The 23857-nt window shown below is 47.0% G+C and overlaps 1 protein-coding gene across 3 annotated transcripts in view; it reads left to right on the top strand.

Annotated features, from left to right (window-relative positions):
* The window catches only part of Tceanc2 (transcription elongation factor A N-terminal and central domain containing 2), a 44384-nt gene extending 25852 nt beyond the window's left edge, over window positions 1–18532 (top strand). For all 3 annotated transcript variants that reach the window (XM_041651903.1, XM_041651902.1, XM_041651901.1), the window contains exons 4-5: window positions 7026–7219; window positions 17559–18532. In XM_041651903.1, the coding sequence (XP_041507837.1) occupies window positions 7026–7219; window positions 17559–17747 (383 nt within the window). In that variant the 3' untranslated portion in view covers window positions 17748–18532. The remainder of the gene's footprint in view (window positions 1–7025; window positions 7220–17558) is intronic.
* Window positions 18533–23857: the final 5325 nt, after the last annotated feature.

Consider the following 23857-nt stretch of genomic DNA (forward strand, 5'->3'; position numbering starts at 1 on the left):
GACATAGTAGAGCATCATGGGGAAGCAAAGCTGCTCACCACCTGTGGTGGGAAAGCAGCGAGACAAGGAGGAGCGAATCTGCTTCTGAGGCTCGTCACCAGGGATCTTCTAATTAGCCCCACCTTCCAAAGTTTCCACCATTTCCAGAAGTGCCGCCACCTGGGCACCCGGCCTTCAATACTCGAACCTTCGGGAACATTTGGCTTCACCACAACATACTGCACAGTGCTAAGAAACTAGCTCAGAAGTGGTACCTGAAACTCCCTTTATGTTCTACACACCTTTGTGCTCTAACGTGTGGTTCTGCCTCCGTTTTTCTAGGAGTCACCCAAGCTCTCTCCTTCCTGTCCCTTCTCCATCTCACTCTTGGCATGAGGTTCTTGCCTCTTCCCAGCCGGGTTGTACCCTTCCCCCTAACCTCCCTCTTAGCCCTACACCCACCAGGTGTTCTCCTTGATGCCTGCAGATCCTCTCTGCCACTCGGAGCATGCCCACTGTGGGAACTCTGTAGGATAGACTGGCCCTGAAGGCTAAAGGCCGTGACTTCATTGCCCTGGCATGAGTACCAAGCCTCTGCCCTTCAGTTATTTCTCAGGGTCTGTCCTCTTCTGGTTGGAGAATACTAAGAAGGCGCATTGCATTATCTATATAGAACCTTGATGAACACTATGTCGGGCCCTAATGATGGAACGTCTAATAGGACTCTAACAGGATGTTAGAGGTTTGGTGAGTGGTCCCAGAGTAACGCAGTTCAAATCCTGGCCTCAGGACTTCCTAGCTGGGAGACCTTGACAAATTATTCTACTGAGCTTCAGCTTACTGTTTATAAAAGGATACAGCAGAGAGGTTTGATTTATTGTTAAGTAAATGGACTAATCCTCGTTAAGCCTGGGGTGATGGGCAGAAGAAATTCTGAGCAGGGGCAAGAGCTGAATCAAAAACTTCATCTTCCTAACACCTTTGAATTCACTTTCCTACAGCGAGCGTTTATCTGCAATTGTGCGCTCTTCTTCATCAATTGCATCTGTGTCTAAATATTGGCACAAAACTAATCTGGAAGCCAAATGTAACTGTTTGAGCCAAGCATGGTGGCACACACGGTTAATCCTAGCACTCAGAAAGCAGAGGCAGGCAGAATGTGAGTTTGAGGGCAGCCTAGTCTACATAGTAAGTTCCAGGACAGCCAGAACTACAGGGGGCAATAGAGGGAAGGAAGGAAGGAGTGAGAGACCTTGACTCAGACAGCAAACATATAACAAACAAAACTAGTTACAGTCTGATTAAGTTCAGTAAATAGTTGCTGTCTCATCTGTGATAACCCTGTGCTGAGGACTGGAATATTACTAGAGTAAGGTATAGGTTCTGCCCTTGAGATGTTTTACAATTTAGAGGAGAAAGTAGATGTTTTATTATTCTAGGCAGGACTGGGGATGTAGGTCTGGTAGAATGTCCAGCAAGTGTAAGGACCTGAATTTGATATCAACCACTACCAAATAATAATAATAATAACAACAACAACAAGAATAAATAAAAAGAATAAATATTCCAGGCAGGAGCCATGTGAGCTAAGACTCAGGCCAAAAAATGTGACCCCAAAGCAGACAGCAGTTTTAGTTTCTGTGGAAGAGCTGGGGAATGGAAGTAGAGGAGGGTGACAGAAGTAAGGCCAGCGTGGTTCCGGGATAACCAGAGCCTTAGTGCTATAGTTAGAAGCTAACTTGAGGGTATTTTGTGATTCATATTCTCCCTCACTTCTTTCTTCCCCTCGCCCTCCTTTTCTCTCGGTCTTTCTCTCCCCCTTACTAAGCAAGTGTCTGACCCATGAGCTCCACCCTATCCCCTTCAAATGACCTTGAGACAGTCTTCTGGCCTCAGGAGAGAAAATGAATTACAGAGGACCAGGTTTGAGACAACAGTTGCCCAGTTCTTAACGCCTTGTGAGCAAATGCTCTACCATTGAGTCGCATCCCCAGCCCTGCCTAGAATATTTAAATACCCACTTTCTCCTCTAAATTGCAAATATGTTAATTTAACTATTGCAGTAGACCCAGGGAGAGGCTATGAGAGTGTGAGTCAGGGCAATAGAAGTGGAGGGGGCAGAAGAAGAGGAAGGGGTGCAGGAAGTGTTAAAGCAGTGGACCTGTATCTTGGAGTGAGAGCACAGGGGAGCATGTGTTACTATTGTGTGAGCAGTAATGTTGAGTCTGGGGTACTTTAGAATGAGGTGTCTAGTAAGACCCTGAAGACACGGCCCCTTACCCAGGGGCCTTTGGCTAGAGACACACACTTGGGAGACATCTGCAGGTGGAGGTCAGACCACATGAGCAAATGAGATTACCTGGGCCGGGCAGGTAGAAAAAGAAGCCGTGGACAGTGCCCAGCTGGGGTCCTCAAGTTAGTAAGGGTTACTCAGCATCTGCGGTGAGCACGTTCCCTGTACAGGACAGATGGTGTCCAAAAAGGATTGGTAGAAGACAGTTCAGAAGGAAGGGGGTCCCCGTCTCAGGTGCCTCAGAGAGGCTGAGAAGGCCCCTGGATTTGACACCGGACTGGAGAGTGACACCTCTTCTAGGAGAGCAGAAAATGTGGTGAGGACCAGGTGGTGGGAAGGCCCTGTCCCCACACGCTGCTGCTGTTAGGGGCGTGATATGCCGCCTCTTGATGCCACTCAGAAGAACCTCTGTTAATAATTTTATGGTAAATTCTGTAAGACTTTTTTGTCTGCATATAAACAAATATGGTGTTTATATGTATCTACATATGTAGTTTTTAAAATAAATATTGGCTCACACCGAACATACTCTTCTACTGATTTTACATGACTGGCATCTTAATGGCTCTACATGTAGAACTTTCTACGTGTTTAATATTTTCTGTTTCTTTCTTTAGGGGTTTTGCAGTGTGGATTTTTTTCTTTCTTTCTTTCTTTCTTTTTTTTTTTTTTTTTTTTTTTTGAGACAGGGTCTTACTCTGTAGCCCAGGCCTGCCTCTACCTTCTGAGTGCTGGGCTGCAGGTGGTACCGGCGTGCACAGTTCACTTATTCCAGTTTGTAGCTATTGTACTCTTGTTACTGTGGGAACGTACTGTAATTTTTAGTGAGTGGACCCTTGATGATGAGCTCATAGGTTGTTCCTAGCTCTTCCCGACTTCAAACAGCGCCAAGGTGAATGTTTCTGTTCCTTTGACAGGGTGAGTATAGGCTGACCGTGAGGATTGTCACCTGCCCAGCTGTCCCCAGGGCTGGACATGAGGCAAAGGCGCTGTAGCTGTCACAGCGCCTGGGTCTGGCAATGTCTCCTTTCTCTTTGTATTTTTATGTATTTCTCATTTTGGTGCCGGAAATTGCAGCTACAGCCTGGAATATTCCAAACACATGCATCCCCAGTTAGTCAAACCCTTAGCCGCCATCTTTGTGTCTTTAGCATCCACAGCACCGATCCACAGGCAGCGTGAAGAGCTGTCTGCTGGGAGGCTGATCTCGAAGACACGAGAACCTTTCTTTAGAAGGAGAGTCCGGGAGTGAGCTCTGCCCGTAGTTATGTGGTTTCAAAAGCGCTTTCCTGAGCATTTGTTAACTGGGAAACACCTTCAGGCATGGCTAGTGAGAGCTGTTTCTTCTCCTGGTATGACGTGTCTGCTTTCCTCCCTGGTCAGCGGGAAGACAGCTGAGAAGGCCCCTTCATAACTGGTTAGAGCGGAAAGTTACAATCGCTGTTACGTCGCCATTATCTCTTCAGCCTCACTTGGTTTTCATCTCCAGAATTCTGCTCACAGAACTTTTTAGAAGTGAGGATAGTTTCTTTCGAGCCCAGCATGACTAGTGCCTGGCACAGAATCTTGTACACATGACCTTTGGCAGAGAATGGTGAATCAAGCAGTGTCGGGCTGGACATTTGGCATAATTGGGGAATTGATCTGACTGCTTCCCTAGTTTAAATATGTTTCCCATTGTTTGTGATAACCCTTTTATCACGTATTAAGTCCATCCTTCTCTCTCTCTCTCTCTCTCTCTCTCTCTCTCTCTCAGATAGGATCTGACTGTGTTACCTAAACTGACCTTAAACTCGGGGGCTTAAGTGGCCATCCTCCTGCCTCAGCCTCCTGGGTAGCCAGTACTACAGGCATGTGCCTCTGCACCCAACTTTAGATTCTTAAATATATGTTTCTGAGCCTCATTTTTATTTCATAAATTTATCCATTCGTTTTAGAGTTGATATGTGTAATGTTAAGTAATGTTGCTTTATAATGTGTTCTGATACCTCAGAAGGCTGTCTGTAGCAGGTTAGCCCCTCTGTTTCAAAATAGTGTTTTATACTCTTGTGCAGCATCGTTGCAAAATTAAATGTAGAAATCGTTGGTTGTGTTCTAATAAAAAATATCCACTGAGATTTTTTTAGTTGAGAGCCTGTTAAATCTATAGGCTCTTCTTTTGGGTTTTGGGGCTTGTGTTTATTTGTTGTTGTTGTTTTCAATAATGTCTCCCATAGCACAGGCTGGTCTCAAACCTGAGATGTAACCAAGGATACCTTAAACTTCAGTGTCCTGCCACCAATCCTGAGCGTTAATTTCACAAGCTTATGCTGCCATGCTCAGTTTGCAAGTCAGTTTCTCTGCTGGTGTTTCCATCGCCTCATGTAATACAGTCCCCTTCATTCGTGTGTTCTGTTCAGTGCTTAAGTCAAATACATATGGCCCTGCTGGTGGGTCTCAGCCAGCCTGTGCCTGCTGATGGAGACCCAAAGAAGAATGTACCCCTCAAGAAGCTCCCTTGTGAGCAAGAGGTGACTGACAGATAGGTGCAGTGTGCACTAGGGAGCCCTGTGGTGAGCACAGGTGCAGGGCAGGGTGTCAGCAAAGCTGCGGGAGCTCAGGAAGGCTTCCTGGGGGCTGAGCCAGCTGAAGGGCAAGGAGAGTATTTCAGGTGGACAGAATGCTTATAGGGATATATACGTAAAGAGACAAGAAAGAATATTCAAGCATTTTAGAAGCTACAAGCAGCTGGTGTCGGATGACCAGAAGCAGCTGGCAATGAAGCTAGGAAGTAGGGAAAGATGGCAGGTTGGGAAGGGACCCACGTGAAAGAGCTTGGCTGTAGGATTTAAGGGTTTAGATAGAAGAGTGAAATAATCAAATTTATGTTGGGGAGAAGTTATTTAAAAGGGAAAATACAGGGTAGAGCGATGACTCAGCAATTAAAGGTCCTTGTCACCAAGCCTGAGAGTCTGAGTTTGGTCTAGGGACCCACATGGTGGAGGAAGAGGACCAGCTCCCATAAATTGTCCTCTGACCTCCACATGTGCCCCATGGCACACGAATGCAAGACCCACACACACACACACACAAACACACTAAATAGATATACTAAACACAGCACAGTAAATAGATAAATGTCAAAAAATTTAAAAGACAAAATAAAGAGACTTGGCACAGTGGGTGGTGTGTTGGTCTCACAAAGGAAATACTAAGGGAGACAGAACCACTCCAGCTAGCTTTGTGTGTAATCAAAATGTGGTTTTCATGCTTAACCAAATTAATAATAACCTCCTAGTATAATTTAATATTTAGTGCTTATCCGTATTTCTTGTTTATTCCACAATATCCTTTCTGTTTCTGGCCAGGATTTAGATCACACATCCAGTTGATAATCAGGACTCAGAATCTGAAACCAATCTTTATAAACAGTGCTATGGGCTTGAAGAAACCCGTTTGTTGTCTTGAGGAACATCCCATGTTCTGAATGTGTTTGCTTCTTACTGTAACTTATTCCTTATGTCACAGGTGTCTAGAGACTAGGAGTTAGTCTTGAATGGCCAGTTGGATTGTGGTTCCTATTTTTCTTTGAGGGAAGCTTGTAGAAACAGTCATAGGCAGAGCTGTCAGTTACTTTGACCACTCCTAGGGGTCAGGATACAGACAATGTCAGTTCATCCCCCACCCTCACAAAGTCCCCGTTAGCTTGTCCCTGCAGAGCTCACTCACTGGTATTGTCTTTGTACCGCATTGCTCATCAGAGCCCACAAAATGTTTTCTGTCAATCTTTTCATATTAGTTAAATAAAAAGTGTTCTCTTAGGGCCAGGGGAGATGGCTCTGTGGGTCAAGGGTTTGTTTTGCAAGTCTGAAGACCTATGCTTGAGTCTCCAGAGCCCACAAAGCCAGGTGTGGCAGCTGGAGGGCAGAGACAGAAGGATCCGCAGGCCTCCTGGACAGTCTAGCGGAAGCAGTCAGCTTGAGGGTCAGTAACAGATCCTGTCTCAGAAAAGAAGATGGAGAGAGCCTAGAGAATTGACTCGGCGGCTAAGAGCACTTGTTGCTCTTGCAGGGAACTGCTAGCAGCCATCTGTAACTCCGGTTCCAAAGACTCTGACTCCTCCTGACCTTCACAGGCAGCAGATACACACATGATACACATATACACACACGTCCAGGCAAAGCACTCAGACGCACAATATAAATAAATCAATCATGAGAAGCAATTGAGTACGACACCCTGACATCAACCTGATGTTAGCTTCTAGCCTCCATGCATACCCATACAACTGAGCACCTACACACATATGCATGCAACACCCACACCCAATCAAGAATATTCTTTTAATAAATTCAACTAATTTTTTAATTAAAATATAGTAAGATTCCAAAAAAGATAAATGCTTAATTTATTCTCTTTTATTACAACTTTGGAACTGTCTCCTGTCGTTTGAGACAGGGTCTCACTAAGTAGCCTTGACTGGCCTGAAACTCACTGTGTTATATAGGCCATGCTGGCCTTGAACTTATCAAGGTCTGCTCCTGAGAGCTGGGATTAGAGGTGTGTTCTACTACACTTGGCGTTCTCGTTCTGACCTGCTACCTTGGCCAGTTCAGTTCAGCTCCCCCCAGAGATTGTCTCATTTCACCCGCATCTGTCTGTTTCATGCGGATGGACAGATGCTTGCACAGAAGTCGTCATTGTCCTTAAGTGGGTGCCCCTCAGTGCTTTCCAGAGGCAGAACTATACTTCCTTCTTGTTCTCTCTGTTCTAGGTCACATTGTGAACAAGATGTGCAAGCACTCAGACCCAGAGGTGGCGAGTCTCGCCAAAGAAGTTCACACTGAGTGGAAAACTTTCTTTGAAGAACGTGTGGATAGACCTTCTATTGAAGTCCGAAGTGATCCGAAAACTGAGTCATTTAGAAAAAATGCCCAGAAATTACTCTCAAACGCCTTGGAATTGGAGGTAAGGTTTGTTTTGTTTTTTTGGTTTTTTTTATTGTTGTTGTTGGCTTTGGTTTTTGGTTGTTTTTTATGTGAAATTTTAATAGACAAGTAGTAAAATATAAAAGTAAAGTTAGAGGGTTCATATTTCCAAATTTCAAATTTTCTTCTGCAATAGTCAAGCAGAATTGACATTAAGATAAACATAAGATAATGACATAGAATTTAGAGTCCAGAAAAAAAAGTCATGCATCTAGGATCAGTTGATATTCAACGCAGGTACCAAGCCCATTCCACAGGAAAAAGAACGGTGCCAGTACAACTGGATATACTCTTACAAAATGATGAAACTGAACCCTTACTCACAATGCATACAAACAGCAAATTGATATTGACCAAGCACTTGATTTTAAGAGTCAAACTATAGAATTCTTAGAATAAACAGAGAGATCTGAAGAGATGACTGAGCAGTTAAGAGCATCTGCTACTCCATCAGAGCACCGGAGTTCTGGTCCCAGCACCCATGCAAGGCAGCCCGCTATCACTGGTAAATGCAACTCTAGGGGATCTGAAATTGGGGGTGAGGTTTTAAGTGTGATTATGGGGTTTCCTAATTAAATGAGCCTGTGTTCCCACAATGAGCTCTCCCCATCTTTGTGCAGGCCTATTTTGAAAGTTATTCTTGGAGTTGGAAATGGTCAGCAATTAAGAGGACCATTGATGCTCTGGCAGAAGACTCAAGTTTGGTTCCTAGCATCCCATTGGGTGGCTCACAACCACCTGCACAATTATAGCTCCAGGGAATCTGACTCCCTCTTCTGGCCTTTTAGGTACTATAATGCAAGGCACATACATACTTGCAGATACATACACATACATAAAAGTGTTTAGATAATAAATAAATTAAATTAAACTGATAGCTTATCCTCCAAGGATTCTGGATTTGTGAGCATTTGGGAAAACAGTGTTGTGTTGACAGAGGTTTCTGTCCTGCCCAGTCCTGCAGTCATTCAGTCCCAAAGAAACACACAGAGGTCCACATTAATTATAAACTGGTTGGCCTATTAGCTCAGGCTTCTTGTTAACTCTTATATCTTAAATTAATCCATAATTCTTGTCCGTGTTAGTCATGTGGCATGGTACCTTTTATCAGTGAGGCATTAGCTTCTTGTTAACTCTTATATCTTAAATTAATCCATAATTCTTGTCTGTGTTAGCTATGTGGCATGGTACCTCTCACCAGTGAGGCATTCTCATGGCATCCTCTGTGTCTGAGTGACAACTGCAGACTGAGCCTTTCCTCTTCCCAGAATTCTCCTGTTCTGGTTGTCCCACCTATACTTCCTGCCTGGCTACTGGCCAATCAGCATTTTATTAAACCAATACAAGTGACAAATCTTTACAGGGTACAAGACCCTTGTCCCACAGCAGTGTTGTTTGTTGGCTTTGGAACCACCAAGGCCCAGCCCAGTTCATGTCCTTGTTGTGTACCTGAGGGACATTCCTCAGCGTTGCTGAGGCTTGTCCTGACCTGTGAAAGCAGAGGCTGAACCCCACCACCTAAGTTCTTGGGAAAGCTAAGTGAACCATTTATATGAAGGAGTTGTCTATGGGGCCTGCTGGTTAGAAATCATTTAATAAAAGTTGGTTTCTTCAAATTTCAGTTCTCTCTGTTCCACTGAAATAAAAAATTTGAGGTGTTGTAAAATATCAGCTGTGATAAGAGGAAGGAGCTCCTCCTCATTCTCTATCAGCCTGCACTTTCAGATCTGTGGTATAAAACCAGCTCGATGGGCATATTCCGCTACCCCAGCCAGAAGCCTGGATGATAGTAGTGGTTTAAGGTATACACCCTGGAAAAAAATTTGCTCATTAATAATATTAATCATGAGCCAGCCGTGGTTAAAGCTAGCATGCCTCCTGGGCATTAGTGGTACACACCTTTAATCCCAGCACTTGGGAGGCAGAAGCAGGCGGAGTTCAGTGAGTTCAAGGCCAGTCTCACTACAAAGGGGGTTCCAGGACAGCCAGGGCTAGGGCTACACAGAGAAACCCTGTCTCAAACAAACAGACAAAAAGCTAGCATGATTTTAATCCCAGCACTGGAGAAGTAGAAGCAGGCAGATGTGTAGATTTAAGGTCAGCCTAGGCTACATAGAGAGACTCTGTCTTGAAAAAATAAAAAAAAATAACCTAATATTATTTTTTAAAAAATCAGATATATAGCATCCATACTTTTCCTATTGTAATTTCTCCTTATTGAAATATCCTTAAAGATTAAAGTAACAAACATAAGAGTTTGGTGCTGACAAGATGGTTCCTTGGGTAAAGGCACTGGTGGCACAGCCTGACACCGAGAACTGGATCCCTGAAGTGTGGAAGGAAAGGGAACTGACTCCATAAAGTTGTCCGCTGACCGCATCATGCGTGCCTTGCCATGTGTGTCCACACATCATGCACATCCCCTCCATGCAGGCAAATGACCAAGAAACCATTAACGGAAGGAATTGAGAAGTCAGACTTAAGCTAGACCTGTATCGCATCTCTTTTCTGTCACAATTTTTTAGCCGTGAAAGAGCGCAGATGGACTTACGCTGTTATTTACACCTTTAAAAGAAAGACTTGGTTTTGGTTTTGTTGTTATTGTTTGGTTTTTGGAGACAGGGTTTCTCTGTGTAATAGTCCTGCCTAAAAATCAATTTGTAGACCAGGCTGGCCTCGAACTCATAGAGATCTGCCTGCCTCTGTCTCCCAACTACTGGGATTAAAGGTGTGCGTCACCACTGCCCAGCAAGACTTGGATTTTTTTAACATGTAAATGAAAAAGATATAGAAGAAAAAAGTCACCATTGAACATGCCACCAGACTCAATATTGTTAACATTCTGGCACATTTCCTTTTATGGTACATTACCATAGTTTCCAGAAATGTCAGACAAGCTATGGTTATCCAGGATTTATTTAGGGCAAATTATTTGCCAGATGTCCCATAAGATATTTTTATTGATTATTTAAATAACACCCCAGAAAATTGGCATAATTATTTACATTTGTGTTGTCTCTTGAACCTTGCTCAATCTCAATTAGTGTCATCTTGGTTATCCCGTTCCGTACATCTTTATTGTTCACGTCTGTCTGGTAGTGCAGGCTCGCTCTGCTGCAAGATGTCTCAGCTTTTCCTAAAGGAAGCGTCCATATGAATAATGAAGAGAACGCGTGTGAAAGTTGTGGGTAATTTTCCCGAGTATCGATTAGCCAACAGATTTGCTATTTTAAATAAAGCTTGTTTTTGAAATAAACCAGGATTAGTGCTGAAACGTACAGTGTGGTCTATAATACGTAGTTAATGTGGTGGTAAATACCAGTTCCCTGTGGTATCTTTTTAAGTAAATGATAATAACGAAACCATGCTTGTAAGGATTAATGAGCAGTTTGCCTGCTATATTAAACTCCATAATAATTATCCTTTTAGTTTATCCATTAATTATCCTTTAAATGGCACATCAAGTGGTAAGCACTCAAGTGTTACAAAGCGAAGTTTAAAAAGTGATACATTCGTTAGTGCTTCCCAATGTAATTGGAAAAAGTATCAGATTCAGTATAGCTGAATGGTTTTGTTCCCAAAGAGTAAATTTTAAAAATTTAAAATATGTATCTTACTGTCTTCCTTGCCCCAAAAGAAAGATAAACACCTGTCCGCTTTGCATGAACAGCCTTCCATGGCATTTCTGTAAATTGATATAAATCCTTTACATGATTACATAGGCAAACCCTTACGCCTGTCATTTCTTTATTGCGGTAAACCCATGGCCCACCTAATCCTAATCTTTGAAAGTGTTGGTTGCATCCACATCCGACATCAGGACTCCGTCAGTGTGCTTTGTCACGCAGTAGTAAACCTGAGTTCCTGGCCCGATGACTGAAACTTTTTCTATTTATCCTAGCATGTGTTCTTGCAGATCCCAGCTCTGCCGTGTTTCTGTCTCCGTGCATGCTTTCCCAGTAAAGTCATGTGTGACGGATGCGCGCCACTACAGGCCGCTCTTTAGCACGCTGCAGAATCTGCTTTCCATGTTCATGGATTGCTTCCTTGTTCCTGGAATAATGGAGCAGATGAATCAAATGGCTGTTGTCGAAGCCTGGGCCCGTTCCCTCTCCTTTCTCCCTTCCAGGTCTTTGTTCTTCTGTCCCTTAGATCTTCCCTCGTGAGCATCCCCCATAGTGTCACTTTCTCCCTTCCCCTTCCTCATTATCCACCTCTCCTTCCTACCTCACGGCCTGTGATCATTTCCCTATTATGTCATTAAAAAAAATGAACCTGATTCTAAAGTGAGCCCGTATCATTAAGAGTTGGGACCCTGGCTGGTGGCCCAGTTGGTTGTCAGATGTCGCTAATGAGGTCCGGCTCAGGGGTATGTTCTCACACGGGACCGTTAGGGTTTTGGCGTTTTTTTTCTTCTTCTTTGTTTAATGGATTCACGGATTCAGACTGTACCCCCGACTTTGACCAGCTCCCCCTCACACGTATCCAGTGGTCAAACAGAAGGTGTGGGGAATTGTGTACAAATCCATTTGTACTACGGAAAACCTTCACATGCTTTTTCTCCAGTGAATATTCAGTTCAGCAAGTATAGGATCTGCTAGGTGCCAGGGAGAACACAAAGAGCTGCCTCCCTGACCTAAAAAGCTCACTCCCCAGCAGAGTGCTTGTGACTGACTAACAGAACTCTAAGGCGGACAGCGATCGTGGTCCTTGGGAGCGGTTGCACACACACACACCAGTATGACCTGGGAATTCAAGGTCTCATGGGAGAAATGGCAGGAGCACTGCTGTAAAAGAGGTAGAACTAGAAAACACAAAGTGGAGCTCTAAACTGGGCGGTGGTGGTGCACACCTTTAGTCCCAGCACTAGGGAAGCAGAGGCAGGCAGATCTCTGTGAGTTCGAGGCCAGCCTGGTCTAAGGCGTGAGTTCCAGGATAGCCAGGGCTGTTACACCTGTTGCACAGAGAAACCCTGTCTCAAAGAATCAACCAAACAAACCAAACAAAAAGCCACGGAACTCTCATTCACATTTTGGCTGCTATGGAAATGATCTTTTGGAAGAGCAGGAGAGGAGGGAGCTGTGTGGGGAAAGGAGCCGCTCGGCAGGAATTTGTTGAGACTTACTTTGTGCCTACATCTGAGCCGGGCACAGAAAATTGGGAAAGGAATCCTGTGTATGAGGTCAACCCTAGAGTACTCACAGTCTTCTGGGGAAAAACAAACACAGTTACAGTACATGCGGAGGTTTTGCACTGAGGGTGAACTCAGGAACAAGACCGTGAATTAAAGTTTACAGACACGGTACCTGAATATGGTGCCTTTTCTGACCAAGCCCATTCCTCTGAGAGCACTGCTTGGCTGCTTTTTATATCTTTCCCCAGCCACAGTCAGTTCACCCAGAACTGAACAACTCTAGATGTTGAATAATTGAATGATACACACTCTACCCATGGGCACAAATAGATAGGGTCAGCAGATCAGAGTCTCCAACCCTGAGAGGCGCTTAGAATACCAAGAAGACAGCACAGGTCTTAAACAGGAGGGGTGGTTATGGGGGTGAGCACCGCTCCTGGCCGTATCACCCCTTGGTTATCTATGCTAAGTTCCATCTGCTTCCCAGGCGGTGATTAGGTTGTTCAAAGAAGTACAAGTTGTGGTTGGATTGAGACGTGTGGAGCAGTAAGAGTTGGTAGCGGTCATGGTGCAGGGAGCGACAGAGTCTCCAGGAAAGAGACTGTCTTAGTTGCCCCTCTGTTGCTGTGATAAACACCGTGGTGAAAATCGGCTTGCCAAGGAAAGGGTTTATTTGGCTTAGACATTCCACGTGCAGTCCCAAGGGAAGCAGGGCAGGAATCGGAGGCAGGAACAGAAGCAGAGACCTAGGAGGAACCCTGCTTATTGGCTTGCTCTGCCTGCTTTCTTAAACAACCCAGGACTGCCTGCCCAGGAGTGGCACTACCCCACAGCAGGATGGGGCCCGGCCCTCCCACACCAATCATTAATCAAGAAGATGCCCCCCCCCACCTGCCTATAGACCAGTTTGATGAAGATAGTCCCTCATCTGAAGTTCCCTCCTCCTGGATGAAAACCCAGCTCGCACAGAGACTGTGAAGCAGACAAGGACAAAAGCTGGTGACTACACACAGTGACTGCCTCACTTTGGGGGAGCTCCCCTTCCTGTTCCACTCAACATATACACCTCACAGCAAAACCTCTTTTTCTCAGAGTCCAGGGACTCTGGATCGTTCGCCAGATAGAAGCACTCATCTTTCTCCTAAAGCCCCAAGTTAGGACCGACTGGCCTGGGGTCGGCGTCGAGCGGGTTAGGGTCATTTCGTGCAGTGACACTGCACAGGGCGGCCTGATGCGCTTTACAGATGGCAGGGATGTTTTTCTTTATTTCTTTACTCTGATCAGCCTGACTTTAGCAAGAGGCATGAGAACTACAAGCTGCTCCCTGCCTTCCCTCACACCCCTGGCATAGCACCCCTCATGCTGTCCCTTGTCTGGGATTTGTTTTGTTTTATGCTTGTATTTTGACATGAACTTTTCGTGACGCTCAGGCTAGACTTGAACTTGAGCTACTCCTGCCTCAGCCTCCTAAATGTTAGGGTATAGACCACCGTGCCTGGCTATTATTGCGCCACGTGTTATATGCTTGCTCTCTCTCTCTCTCTCTCTCTCTCTCTCTCTCTCTTTCTCTTTGGTGTTTTGAGACAAGGTTTCTCTGTCTCACTCTATAGACCAGGCTTGCCTCGAACTCAGGGATCCTCCTGCCTCTGCCTCCCAAGAGGCAGAGGTGTATGCCACCACCAACAAGCCCTCTCTTTCTAGGCTGTGAATTTCCAGAGGGGAAGAGTCAGGCCTAATTAGTGACTGCTGAATGGTGTGTATTGTGAGTATCCAGCTACGTGAATGTCAAAGTTCTTGTAGGATTTTTCCTAGTGTTTCTAACTTCATTCCCGTAGAATGGCATTGACTTGTTTTATAAACGGAGAAACCCTCTTCCTTTGATAACCACTCCTTTTTAAGGAAAAAAAAAAAGACTCCTTGCACATTAGGCTAAATAAATCTAGGCATTTGGTGAGTAACCTAACTCACCCAGGATAAGAACCTCTCTGGCATTGCCAGGAAGGGGCTGCTGTTACAGCCTGTCTAAGTGGTTCAGACCCAGGGCTTCCTCAGGACAAGTTTGGTGCCTCCCAGGAAACCCTGAGGAAGTTGGCTTCCAAAGAACTGTGGCACACAGTGCGCACACTCCATTCCTGGCCCAGGAGGCGCGAAGCCAGTGACAGTTTCCTGAGCATCTGTAGGCAAGCCCACACAGGTGCCTGCTCTCAGCTCCTCCTCCTCCTCCTCCTCCTCCTCCTCCTCTTATCTGCTCCTTCTCAGGGTCCTTAAGGAAGTTTCTGTTTTCATTTTCTTTGGTTTGGGCCTCCATGCCTCTCCTATGTTGGCCATTCTTTCAAATGTCACGTGACCCTTTGTACATTTTTGGTGTGCTTTTTCTTTCTTTTTTTAAAGATTTGTTTGTTTGTGTGTATATGTGTGTGCCTGAGTGCATCCATGTGTGCCATGTGTGTTCAGGTACCTACTGAGACTAGAAGAGGACATTGGATTCCCTGGAGCCGGGTACCATGTGGGTGTTGGGAACCAAACCCAGGTGTTCTGCAAGAGCAGCAGGTGTTCTTAACGGTTCAACTATCTTTCCAGTCCCATAGTGTGCTTTCATTTATTTATTCTTATCTGTATTTTATTTTTGAGACAGGATGCTACTATGTGAACCTGGCTAGCTTAGAATTTGTTATGTAGACCAGGCTAGTCTCAAACTTACAGAGATCTGCCTGCCTCTGCCTCCCAAGCACTGGGATCAAAGGTGTGTACTGCCATGCCTGGCCTTATTTGTTTATGTTTTTATTGCGTTTTGGTTGGTTGGTTTTGGACAGGTAGGTTCCGCGCTGCCTGAGCTGAATTCAGACTTGAAATCTTCCCAGCCCCACCTCTTTGAAGTGCAGCCTTCCTGCCTCCACCTCCTGAGTTCTGAGGCTAGAGACCTGAACCTTGTGTCCTGCTTGATCTTTGAGTTTTGCATAGTTTGGTACCTACCTGTGCTGGCTAAAATGTTCCCACCAGATCAACCTATGAACAAGCCTGTAGGCCATTTTCTTAATTACTGATCGACATGGGAGAGTCCCGTCCGCCATAGGTGGTGTCAGCCCTGGGCTTGTGATCCTGGGTAATAAAAGAAAGCTGAGCAGGCCAGTAAACGACACTCCTCCGTGGTCTCTGCATCAGCTTCTGCCACCAGGTCCCTGACTCCTTCCATGAGGAACAGTGATGTGGAAGTGTAGCCCAAATAAATCCTTTCCTCCCCTCCAGTTGCTTTGGTCATAGTGTTTATCACAGCAGTGGAAACCCTAGCCAATCTAGGCGCAGTGGCCCACACTGTGTGCCTGGTAGAAACCCTAACATATCCAGGCGCAGTGGCCCACATCAGATACCTGGGAAGGATTGAACAGAGAAGTGAGAAATAGAAACGTGTTCTAGGCTGTGGCCGTTGCTCGGTGCAGGACATATGTGCAAGGTCCCAAATTCAATTTCTGACGCGTGCGCGCGCACATACACACACACAAAACCCTAGATTAAATAAATAAAAAGTATTCCTATTGTGCCGGGCGGTGGTGGCGCACGCCTTTAATCCCAGCACTTGGGAGGCAGAGGCAGGTGGATCTCTGTGAGTTCGAGGCCAGCCTGGTCTACAGAGCTAGTTCCAGGATAGGCTCCAAAGCCACAGAGAAACCCTGTCTCGAAAAAACCAAAAAAAAAAAAAAAAAGTATTCCTATTTTGAAGAACTTGTTCCTAAGGGAACTGTAATATATTATGACATTAACCAAGGGACACCGAGGACATTGTTGTAACCTGAAGAACTCTCAGTCCTTTGTACTAAGGTTTTCTCTCCATATTGGGGGAGGCAGGGTTTGGGGGTGCTTAAGCTTGACGTACCAGCATAGCAGTGTGTCTTAGTCAGGGTTACTGTTGCTATGAGGAAACACTGTGACCAAAAGCAACTCGGCGAGGAAAGAGTTTATTTGGCTTACATATCCTGAATCCCAGTCCACCAAGGAAAGCCAAGGCAGGGACTCAAGCAGGGCAGGAACCTGGAGGCTGGAGCTGTTGCAGAAACTAGAGAGAGAAGCTGCTTCCTGGCTTGCTCCTCATGGCTCGCTCAGCCTGCCTGCTTAAAGAACCCAGGACCACCAGCCCAGGATAGCACCACCCACAGTGGACTGGGCTCTCCCATATTAATCACAAAATGAGAAAATGTCCTGCAGCCAGGTGCACACACCTTTAATCCCAGCACTCAAGAGGCAGAAGCAGGTGGATTTCTGAGTTTGAGGCCACCTAGGGCTTCACAGAAAAACCCTGCTTTGGAAAAGAAAAATAAAGAAGAAAGCAAACGCCCTACAGGTCTGCCTGCAGCCTGATCTTATGGAGACATTTTTCTCGGTAGAGGTTCCCTCTTCTCAGGCGACTAGCTTGTGTCAAGTTCACATAAACCAGCCAGCACAGTGCGATTCCTAGGGAAAAACAGTCCCGCAGCCTGTCCTGGCTCCACGCGTGGACACAGGTCCCATCCTGCTTTGACTATGGGACCTCAGGCTGGCCTGGGCCTGAGGCAGATCACCCCGGCACTGTCCGGCTTCCAGACTCAGCCGCCTGGGAGTATCTCTGACCTGAAGGGAAGGCACAGACACTCTGGGATCAGGTCTGAGTCCAGCCCTACCCCTTCGTTTGTGAGACCTTGACCCCTTTACCTCGGAACCTCCTCCTTGGATATAAAATGTGATCGTCAGTTATGAATATGAAATGTGACTGTGACTTATAATCTACATTGTGCGCATCTCAGGGTCCAGACCAGCATTTCCAGACTGTTACACAAAGGCAGAAGGCACTTCTGAAATAAGGAAGTGTGCACCGTTTCTCTGATTTATTATCCTTGGACCCGGCTTCCTGGTTGGTAAAGCACAGGGCCTGGTGCCCGTTGCTTAGTTCAGGCCGGTTTCCTGTTATAATGGCAAATATTACCACCCGGCAGGGGTTGTGAATGAGGTCCCTGTCACAAAGCACATGGCCTTGTTCCTTAATTGCCAGGGTGGAATTAATTTGCTCTTCCTGTTTCTCTTGTGACAGGAAGTAGATGTCCTTGAATTTCAGTTGATTAATGGAGGCCCCAGAGCAGAGCGCGCGGCCAGCCTCTCTTGCTTCTAATCCTTATGCAACGCAAGGCCCTAATTTGATAATTTTGCTGTTTTTCAGATGGATCACCTACTGGTTGAAAATATTGAGCGGGAAACGTTTCATCTCTGCTCCCGGCTCATTAACGGGCCGTACCGGAGGACGGTGCGCGCTCTGGTCTTCACATTAAAGCACCGAGCTGAGATCCGGGAGCAGGTGAAGAGCGGGACGCTGCCGGTCGGCACGTTTGTACAGACCCACAAAAAGTGACCCGATGATGGGCCCAGCGCTGGGCCTCGCGCCGCCACTCAAAGACTCTTTGAGTTTGGGTGATGCGGGTGTCGGCTGTGCTGGATATACCCATGGTGCCATTCCTTCAGACAGAATGCGGGGAGCCCTGGGAGACAGGCCCGTGGGAGCGGCTTCATTAGCTGTCTTTCGGCCTGCCTGACTGGATGCACGCGGCTGTCACGAGGATGGGCCATCCAGTTGCCTTCACCCAACACAATGGAAGGGTGACAGGTTTCACTGTGAGCTTGCCAAGGACACCTCTAAACTCCCCCATGGCAGGCAGATGAAGTTACCACTTTATTTCGCCACCCTGCAGGTAACTGAAACTCAATTACGGCTGCCGCTCACTCAGTTCCATCCCCCTGAGTTTAGACAGCTCCGGTGCCTCTCAGAACTCCCCTGTCTCTTCTCTTTGCTCAACCCCAGGGGTGAGCCCACTGGAGCCTGAGACCAGCCCTGCTTGCCAGCGCTCACTTATCTGAGCCTTTCAGCTCTCCCTGGAAGACCTTCCGGGATGGGCTCCTGAGCCCCCATGCTGGGGCTTTTAATGAGACGCTGGCCTGAAGCTTCCCGCACCTCGGGGTTTATTTGAATACAGGCTCTGCAGAAAATGCATAATGAAATTCCTCTCGCAGTGACTTCCTGCGGTAGGGAAAGATGCACACGTGAAGATTGTCAATGAAATATGTCTCTGCAAGCCTGCTTGGGTGGTCACGGAGAGTGTCCTCGCTCTTTAAAAGGTATAATAAACGGATACACTAAAACAAGTGTAGTTCCTTATTGAGCGCTTCAGGACTGAGCACGGTGGCTGTGTTTGTAATCCCAGCATTCAGGAGCCTGAGGCAGAGGGATCGCCATGAGTTTGAGGCCAGTTTAGGCTATGTAGAGAGTACCAAGCCAGCCACAGCTACGTAGCAAGGTTGTCTGGAAAACAAAATAAAAACTGGAAGAGGACGAAAGAAGCTCTTGAAGCAAAAAAAGGAGAGTGGATAGCAAAGCAAAGGTCATTCTGGGTGGGAGAGGGTAGTAAGTGGTGGAACAGGCTGGATGTGGCAGCGCACACCTTTATCCCAGCACTTTGGTAGCAGAGGCTGGTGTGTTTCTGTGAGCTCAGGCCAGTCTGCGGAGTAAGTTCCAGAGCAGCCAGAGCTACATAGCGAGACCCTGTCTCCAAACACACACAAACATGTATATACACACACATACGCAGACTCTGAGGGAGGTAGCAGGACCCCAGGGAGGCTGTACACTAAAGTGTGTGGAAGCACATTTTCAGGATGAAGGAAAGGGGCGGAGGAAGGGAGCCATGAATGCTCAGAGGAGAGGGGGGTGGGCGGAAGGCAGGGGCCGATGGCATTCTGCCTCGCAAGTGTTGCTCGGTCCAAGAGGATTGATGGGGTCTTGTTAATTCTTCGGTCCTGTGATTTCTCTTGTTTTCTTAGTGGTCCAGACTTAGTCACATGTGATACCCGTTTGCTAAGCACTAAGCCACTACCAGTAGATGCCCAGCACTGGCTACAGGTGAAACCTGGGCTCACTCACACAGCGGAAGCGTCTTGTTCCGTTTCCCCATCACCGGTGACTACTGATTCTAGTTAATAGCCAAGCACCTACCATGTGCCCAGAGCTCCGGCAACATTTTACAAAAAGAAAATCCCCAACCAAAGGTGAGGAAAGCAAATCTCGGAGAGGTGCACCGACTTCCTCGGGGTTACAGGTAGTGATGACTGGTCTGAGCCAGAAGCCACACCTGATGGCCTGTGTGTCTTGATTGTATCGAGTCAGTTTCAAGCATCACCTCTCTGCTGGTGGCATTCCCAGATCGTATCTTCAGCCACTTGCTGTGTAGACTAGGCTCTCCATGAACTTTTCCTCAGGTTTCAGATACCTCCTCAGTGCCCCCCAGGAACATGTATGGTATAACATGCCTTCTCTCAGTTGGCATTGTGGCAAGCCACCCACCCCAGCTACAAACCTGGGGACCAGCCTGCTGCACACAGTTTCCCCCTGCAGTCCTGACGGTTTTGCTGCTGAACATATTTAGACTCCTCTGTCTCCGTAGCTAATTCCTCGGGATTTTCTCCTCTTTTTGCCCAGATGACTAAATAGCCTCCTGTCTTGCCCTCTCCAGATTTGCCCCTCTACAGTAAATAAACTCATACATCAAAGTTGGGAACCCCAGCATCCGCCCCCCAGCGAAGCCCATCAGGATCTCTGTCACCTGCAGGGGAAACCCCAAGCATCTCGGTGCTGCTGGCAGGGCTGGCTTCGGTCCCTCTCTTGAGCTCCTCTGCTCCATCCTCCCACGTCGGGCTGGAGACTGCTGGTCTTCTCCCTGCCAGGTTTCTTGAAGCAACTGAGGTCCTCACAGGCCCTTTGCCCTTCTGGAATGCTCCTCTGCCTGGCTCCATGCCTGGCCCCTTTCCCGTGTTCTGTTCTAGACTAGGCATGGGTTCTGTGGTTGAGCTTATGATTCTGTCTCCCCCTGCACTGAGTCTTCCTTGCTGCTAGAAATCCTGTCTTCAGTGCCTGGAATAAGACTCGTCCACAGTCTGGCCAGTCAATATTTGTGGGCTAGATGTAAGGTCAGATGTCTGCCCTTTCTGGTCCCCTGCAGTCTGTTATCCCCGGGAGCTGGGATGGGATAAAGGTGTAAAGCAAAGCATCTCCCTCCTGTGCTGAAACCCAGAGGCTTCCATTTTGTCTGCTGTAAAATTGTAACCCTCTTCCGTGTGTTACAGGGCCTTGCTCCTGGATGACTCTTTGACCTCCTTCCCCACATTCCCTTTCTCGGGCTTCATTGGCCTGAATGACAAACAAGCGCGTATCACGTACCCACTCCCATGACCTCAGTCCCATTTCCACACATATTCCAAGTCTGTCTCTGTCCCAGGGCCTTTGCACTTACAGTTCTAACCATCAGTGTTCCTACCCTAATGGACTCAAGTCTCCACATCCCTTTAGCAAATGCCTTCATTGGTGCCCGTAAGTACAATTCCTCTTTCCTTCAAACATTTTGTAATACTTTAGCCTGCTGAGTCTCCAACACCTGGAACAGAGCCTGCTGCAAGCCAGGCGCCCATAGCTGTCGGTTGTATAGTTGAATGACTGGCTGTGGCCATACAGGGGCAGCGACTGATCAAATCAGGGAATACTTTCTGGAGGAAGGAATACCTGCACGGGACTCTAAAGGAAAGAGTCATTCACTGGGGAATTGAGGTGCATACCCTGCAGAGAAAGCCAAGTATGAAAAGCCCCAGACATAAAAGCGACTGGTGAGTGGCAGGTATCTAACTAACCTGGAGACGACATGCTAGGTAGAAAGAGGCAAGAGCCATGCTAAAGCATTTGACTCAGTCGTGGCGGTAACTGGCTCACTGGAGAAGTGGGGAAGGAGAAGCTGGAGGCCTCATTTATAAACAACCAAGAGTTCTAACTTCGGAGCCAGAGTGAGTTGAGAACATACTGCCTTCTGCCTGAAAGGCTTCAGCGGTGATAGCCGGAGAGTAAGATGGTTTTAGAGATGTACCTCGGAGGTTGGGGAAGCAGCTGTGTTGTTGGTGGCTGTTCTCTCCTTGAGGCATGAGCAGAATTTTCATGGATGCTAATGGAGCTGCTATGATGAGCCTGTGGAGGGGAGGAGGCTGCAGCCAGCTCGGGGCTGGTGGCTCCCCCGCCTGCTGAGAGGCACTTGTGGGGCCTCCAGATGGTTAAAAAAGAAAGGGTTGTTCCTGGGATGGACAGGGAGTTCCTAGCCCTCTGAGTTACCTGTGAGCCAGGTGCTCTCTGTCTAAATACACGTGTTGAGTCGCTGGAGGAGCCATACCTTTTAGGATCCGCTCCAGAGGCGTATTGATCCTTTCCCAGTGGTTAAATCAAAGTTTCAAGTCCTGGTCCTTTGGGTTGGGACCAAGTCTCCTTATTTTCATTCATTCCGTCAACAAACAAATGTGTGTCCTCTGTAAGCCAAGGACTAGAGTGGCACGGGGGATACAGCTTTGAATGAAATGTAATTTCCACTTGAGGGGCTCTCTTAGTCCAGTGAGGACACCTAAGTCAATAGTTACAATGTGGCATCGCGGGTGTTTACTGTCGACATTTGTTTGAAATGTTGAGGAGGTGGGAAAGGGAGTGATTAGCTACTCAGAGGAGGAAGTTGTCCCGGAAGAGTTCATCTCTGCAGCAAGGCCGGAAGGAGTCTTGGCAGAGTGCGAAAGCCCATCAGGCAGCGTGAAGAGAGTGGCTGGATTCAGTGCAGGCAGAGACAAAGGCACGGCCCCCATCGGGTTCATGGAAAACTGGGCAAAAACACCTCTGTGTCCTCAGGTGTGGGGCCTTGAGAGAGTTTTAAGGAGTTAGTCAAGATAAAATGGCTCTTATAGAAATAAATAGAGAGAAACAAGCTTTGTAAAGCACTCAACAATTTAAGACCTAGAGAGAAAAAAAACTTCAGATTCAGTAAATTGGAGATTTTTTTTTTTTTTTTGACAAATGAAGTTTAGAGTTGCCCAAACAGATATCATTAGGAGTTCCCAGTCTGAAAAATAACAGAAGGCCCGGATAACTCGTTTACCGAGTTCAGTGGTGACGGGACAGGCAGCTGGCCTTTTTTCATTTATAGAATATCAGGCTCTTTAACTGGGAGCTGTCAACCTCGGTTTTCTTCTGTGGCTGCCTCGGGCCTCCAAGCTTCACTCTGAGATGGGCAATGTGTTTCTGATGCATTTACTGCAGCCACGTGGGACGAGGGCTCAGTCTGTTTCTGCTCGTTATTGCCATCAGAAAACATCAGTCCATCCAGGAGAATAAGGCTGAGGAGCTTTCACTGGGGCGGGGGATACAGCCTTGGTTTCAGAGGAGAGCTAGTTTGATTGGATGACATGGTGTTTCCTTATAAATTCCCCCAGACGATGTAGTTGCTGTCAGGGTTGGACTTATCCGCAGGCTGGATAGGTTGGTCTCCAGATCCAAGAAGACCGTGATGTCCAAGCAATGCTGTTTTCCCATCTTGTCAAAAATTTGATGCATCAACCATTTGATGCATGGCTGCTGAGGTCGTATATGCCAGATGCAGAGGTCATGGGATAAATATGACAGTCTCTAGTCTCGAGCTCGGGCTCTGATGGAGAAGATAGATGATAAGCAGACCTTCTTTTAAAAGATGTTTAAATCACACTGATTTGGGGTGTAGGTGGAGTGTAGGTGAGATGCAGGTGGGTGCAGGTGGGTGTAGGTGGGGTATAGGTAGATGTAGGTGAGGTGTAGGTGGGATGTATTTGGATGTAGGTGGATGCAGGTGGGGTATAGGCAGGTGTAGGTGGGGTGTAGATAGATGTAGGTGGGGTGTATTTGGATGTAGGTGGATGCAGGTGCAGGTGGGGTGTAGGTAGATGTAGGTGGGGTGTAGTTGGATGTACGTGGGTGCAGGTGGGGTATAGGTGGATGTAGGTAGATGCAGGTGGGGTATAGGCGGGTGCAGGTGGGGTGTAGGTGAGGTGTAGGTAGATGTAGGTGGGTGCAGGTGGGTGCAGGTAGGTGTAGGTATATGCAGGTGGGGTATAGGCGGGTGCAGGTGGGGTGTAGGTGGATGTAGGTAGATGCAGGTGGGGTATAGGCAGGTGCAGGTGGGGTGTAGGTGTGCATGCTGTGGTCTGTGTGTGGAGGCCAGAGGATAACCTGAAAGAGTCGGTTCTCTCCTACTGTATAGATACCAGTGATGAAACAGGTCATCGAGCTTGGTGACAACTGTCCTTACTGTACTCTGAGCCATCTCAGTGGCCCTAAACAGACCACTTCTTTCAAGGGCAAATGGCTGTGGTGTATGGGAATGCAAAGAAAAGGCAATTAAATTGCCAACAAAAATATTTCTTACAAGCCGGGCGATGGTGGCGCACGCCTTTAATCCCAGCACTCGGGAGGCAGAGGCAGGCGGATCTCTGTGAGTTCGAGACCAGCCTGGTCTACAGAGCTAGTTCCAGGACAGGCTCCAAAGCCACAGAGAAACCCTGTCTCGAAAAACCAAAAAAAAAAAAAAAAAAAAAACAAAAATATTTCTTACATTTATCGGGTGGGTGCGCGCATGCCATGAC

This window comes from Microtus oregoni, unplaced genomic scaffold (assembly GCF_018167655.1).
Source record: "Microtus oregoni isolate MIOR12 unplaced genomic scaffold, Mior012 000005F_ref0000423, whole genome shotgun sequence".
Lineage (NCBI taxonomy): Eukaryota > Metazoa > Chordata > Mammalia > Rodentia > Cricetidae > Microtus > Microtus oregoni.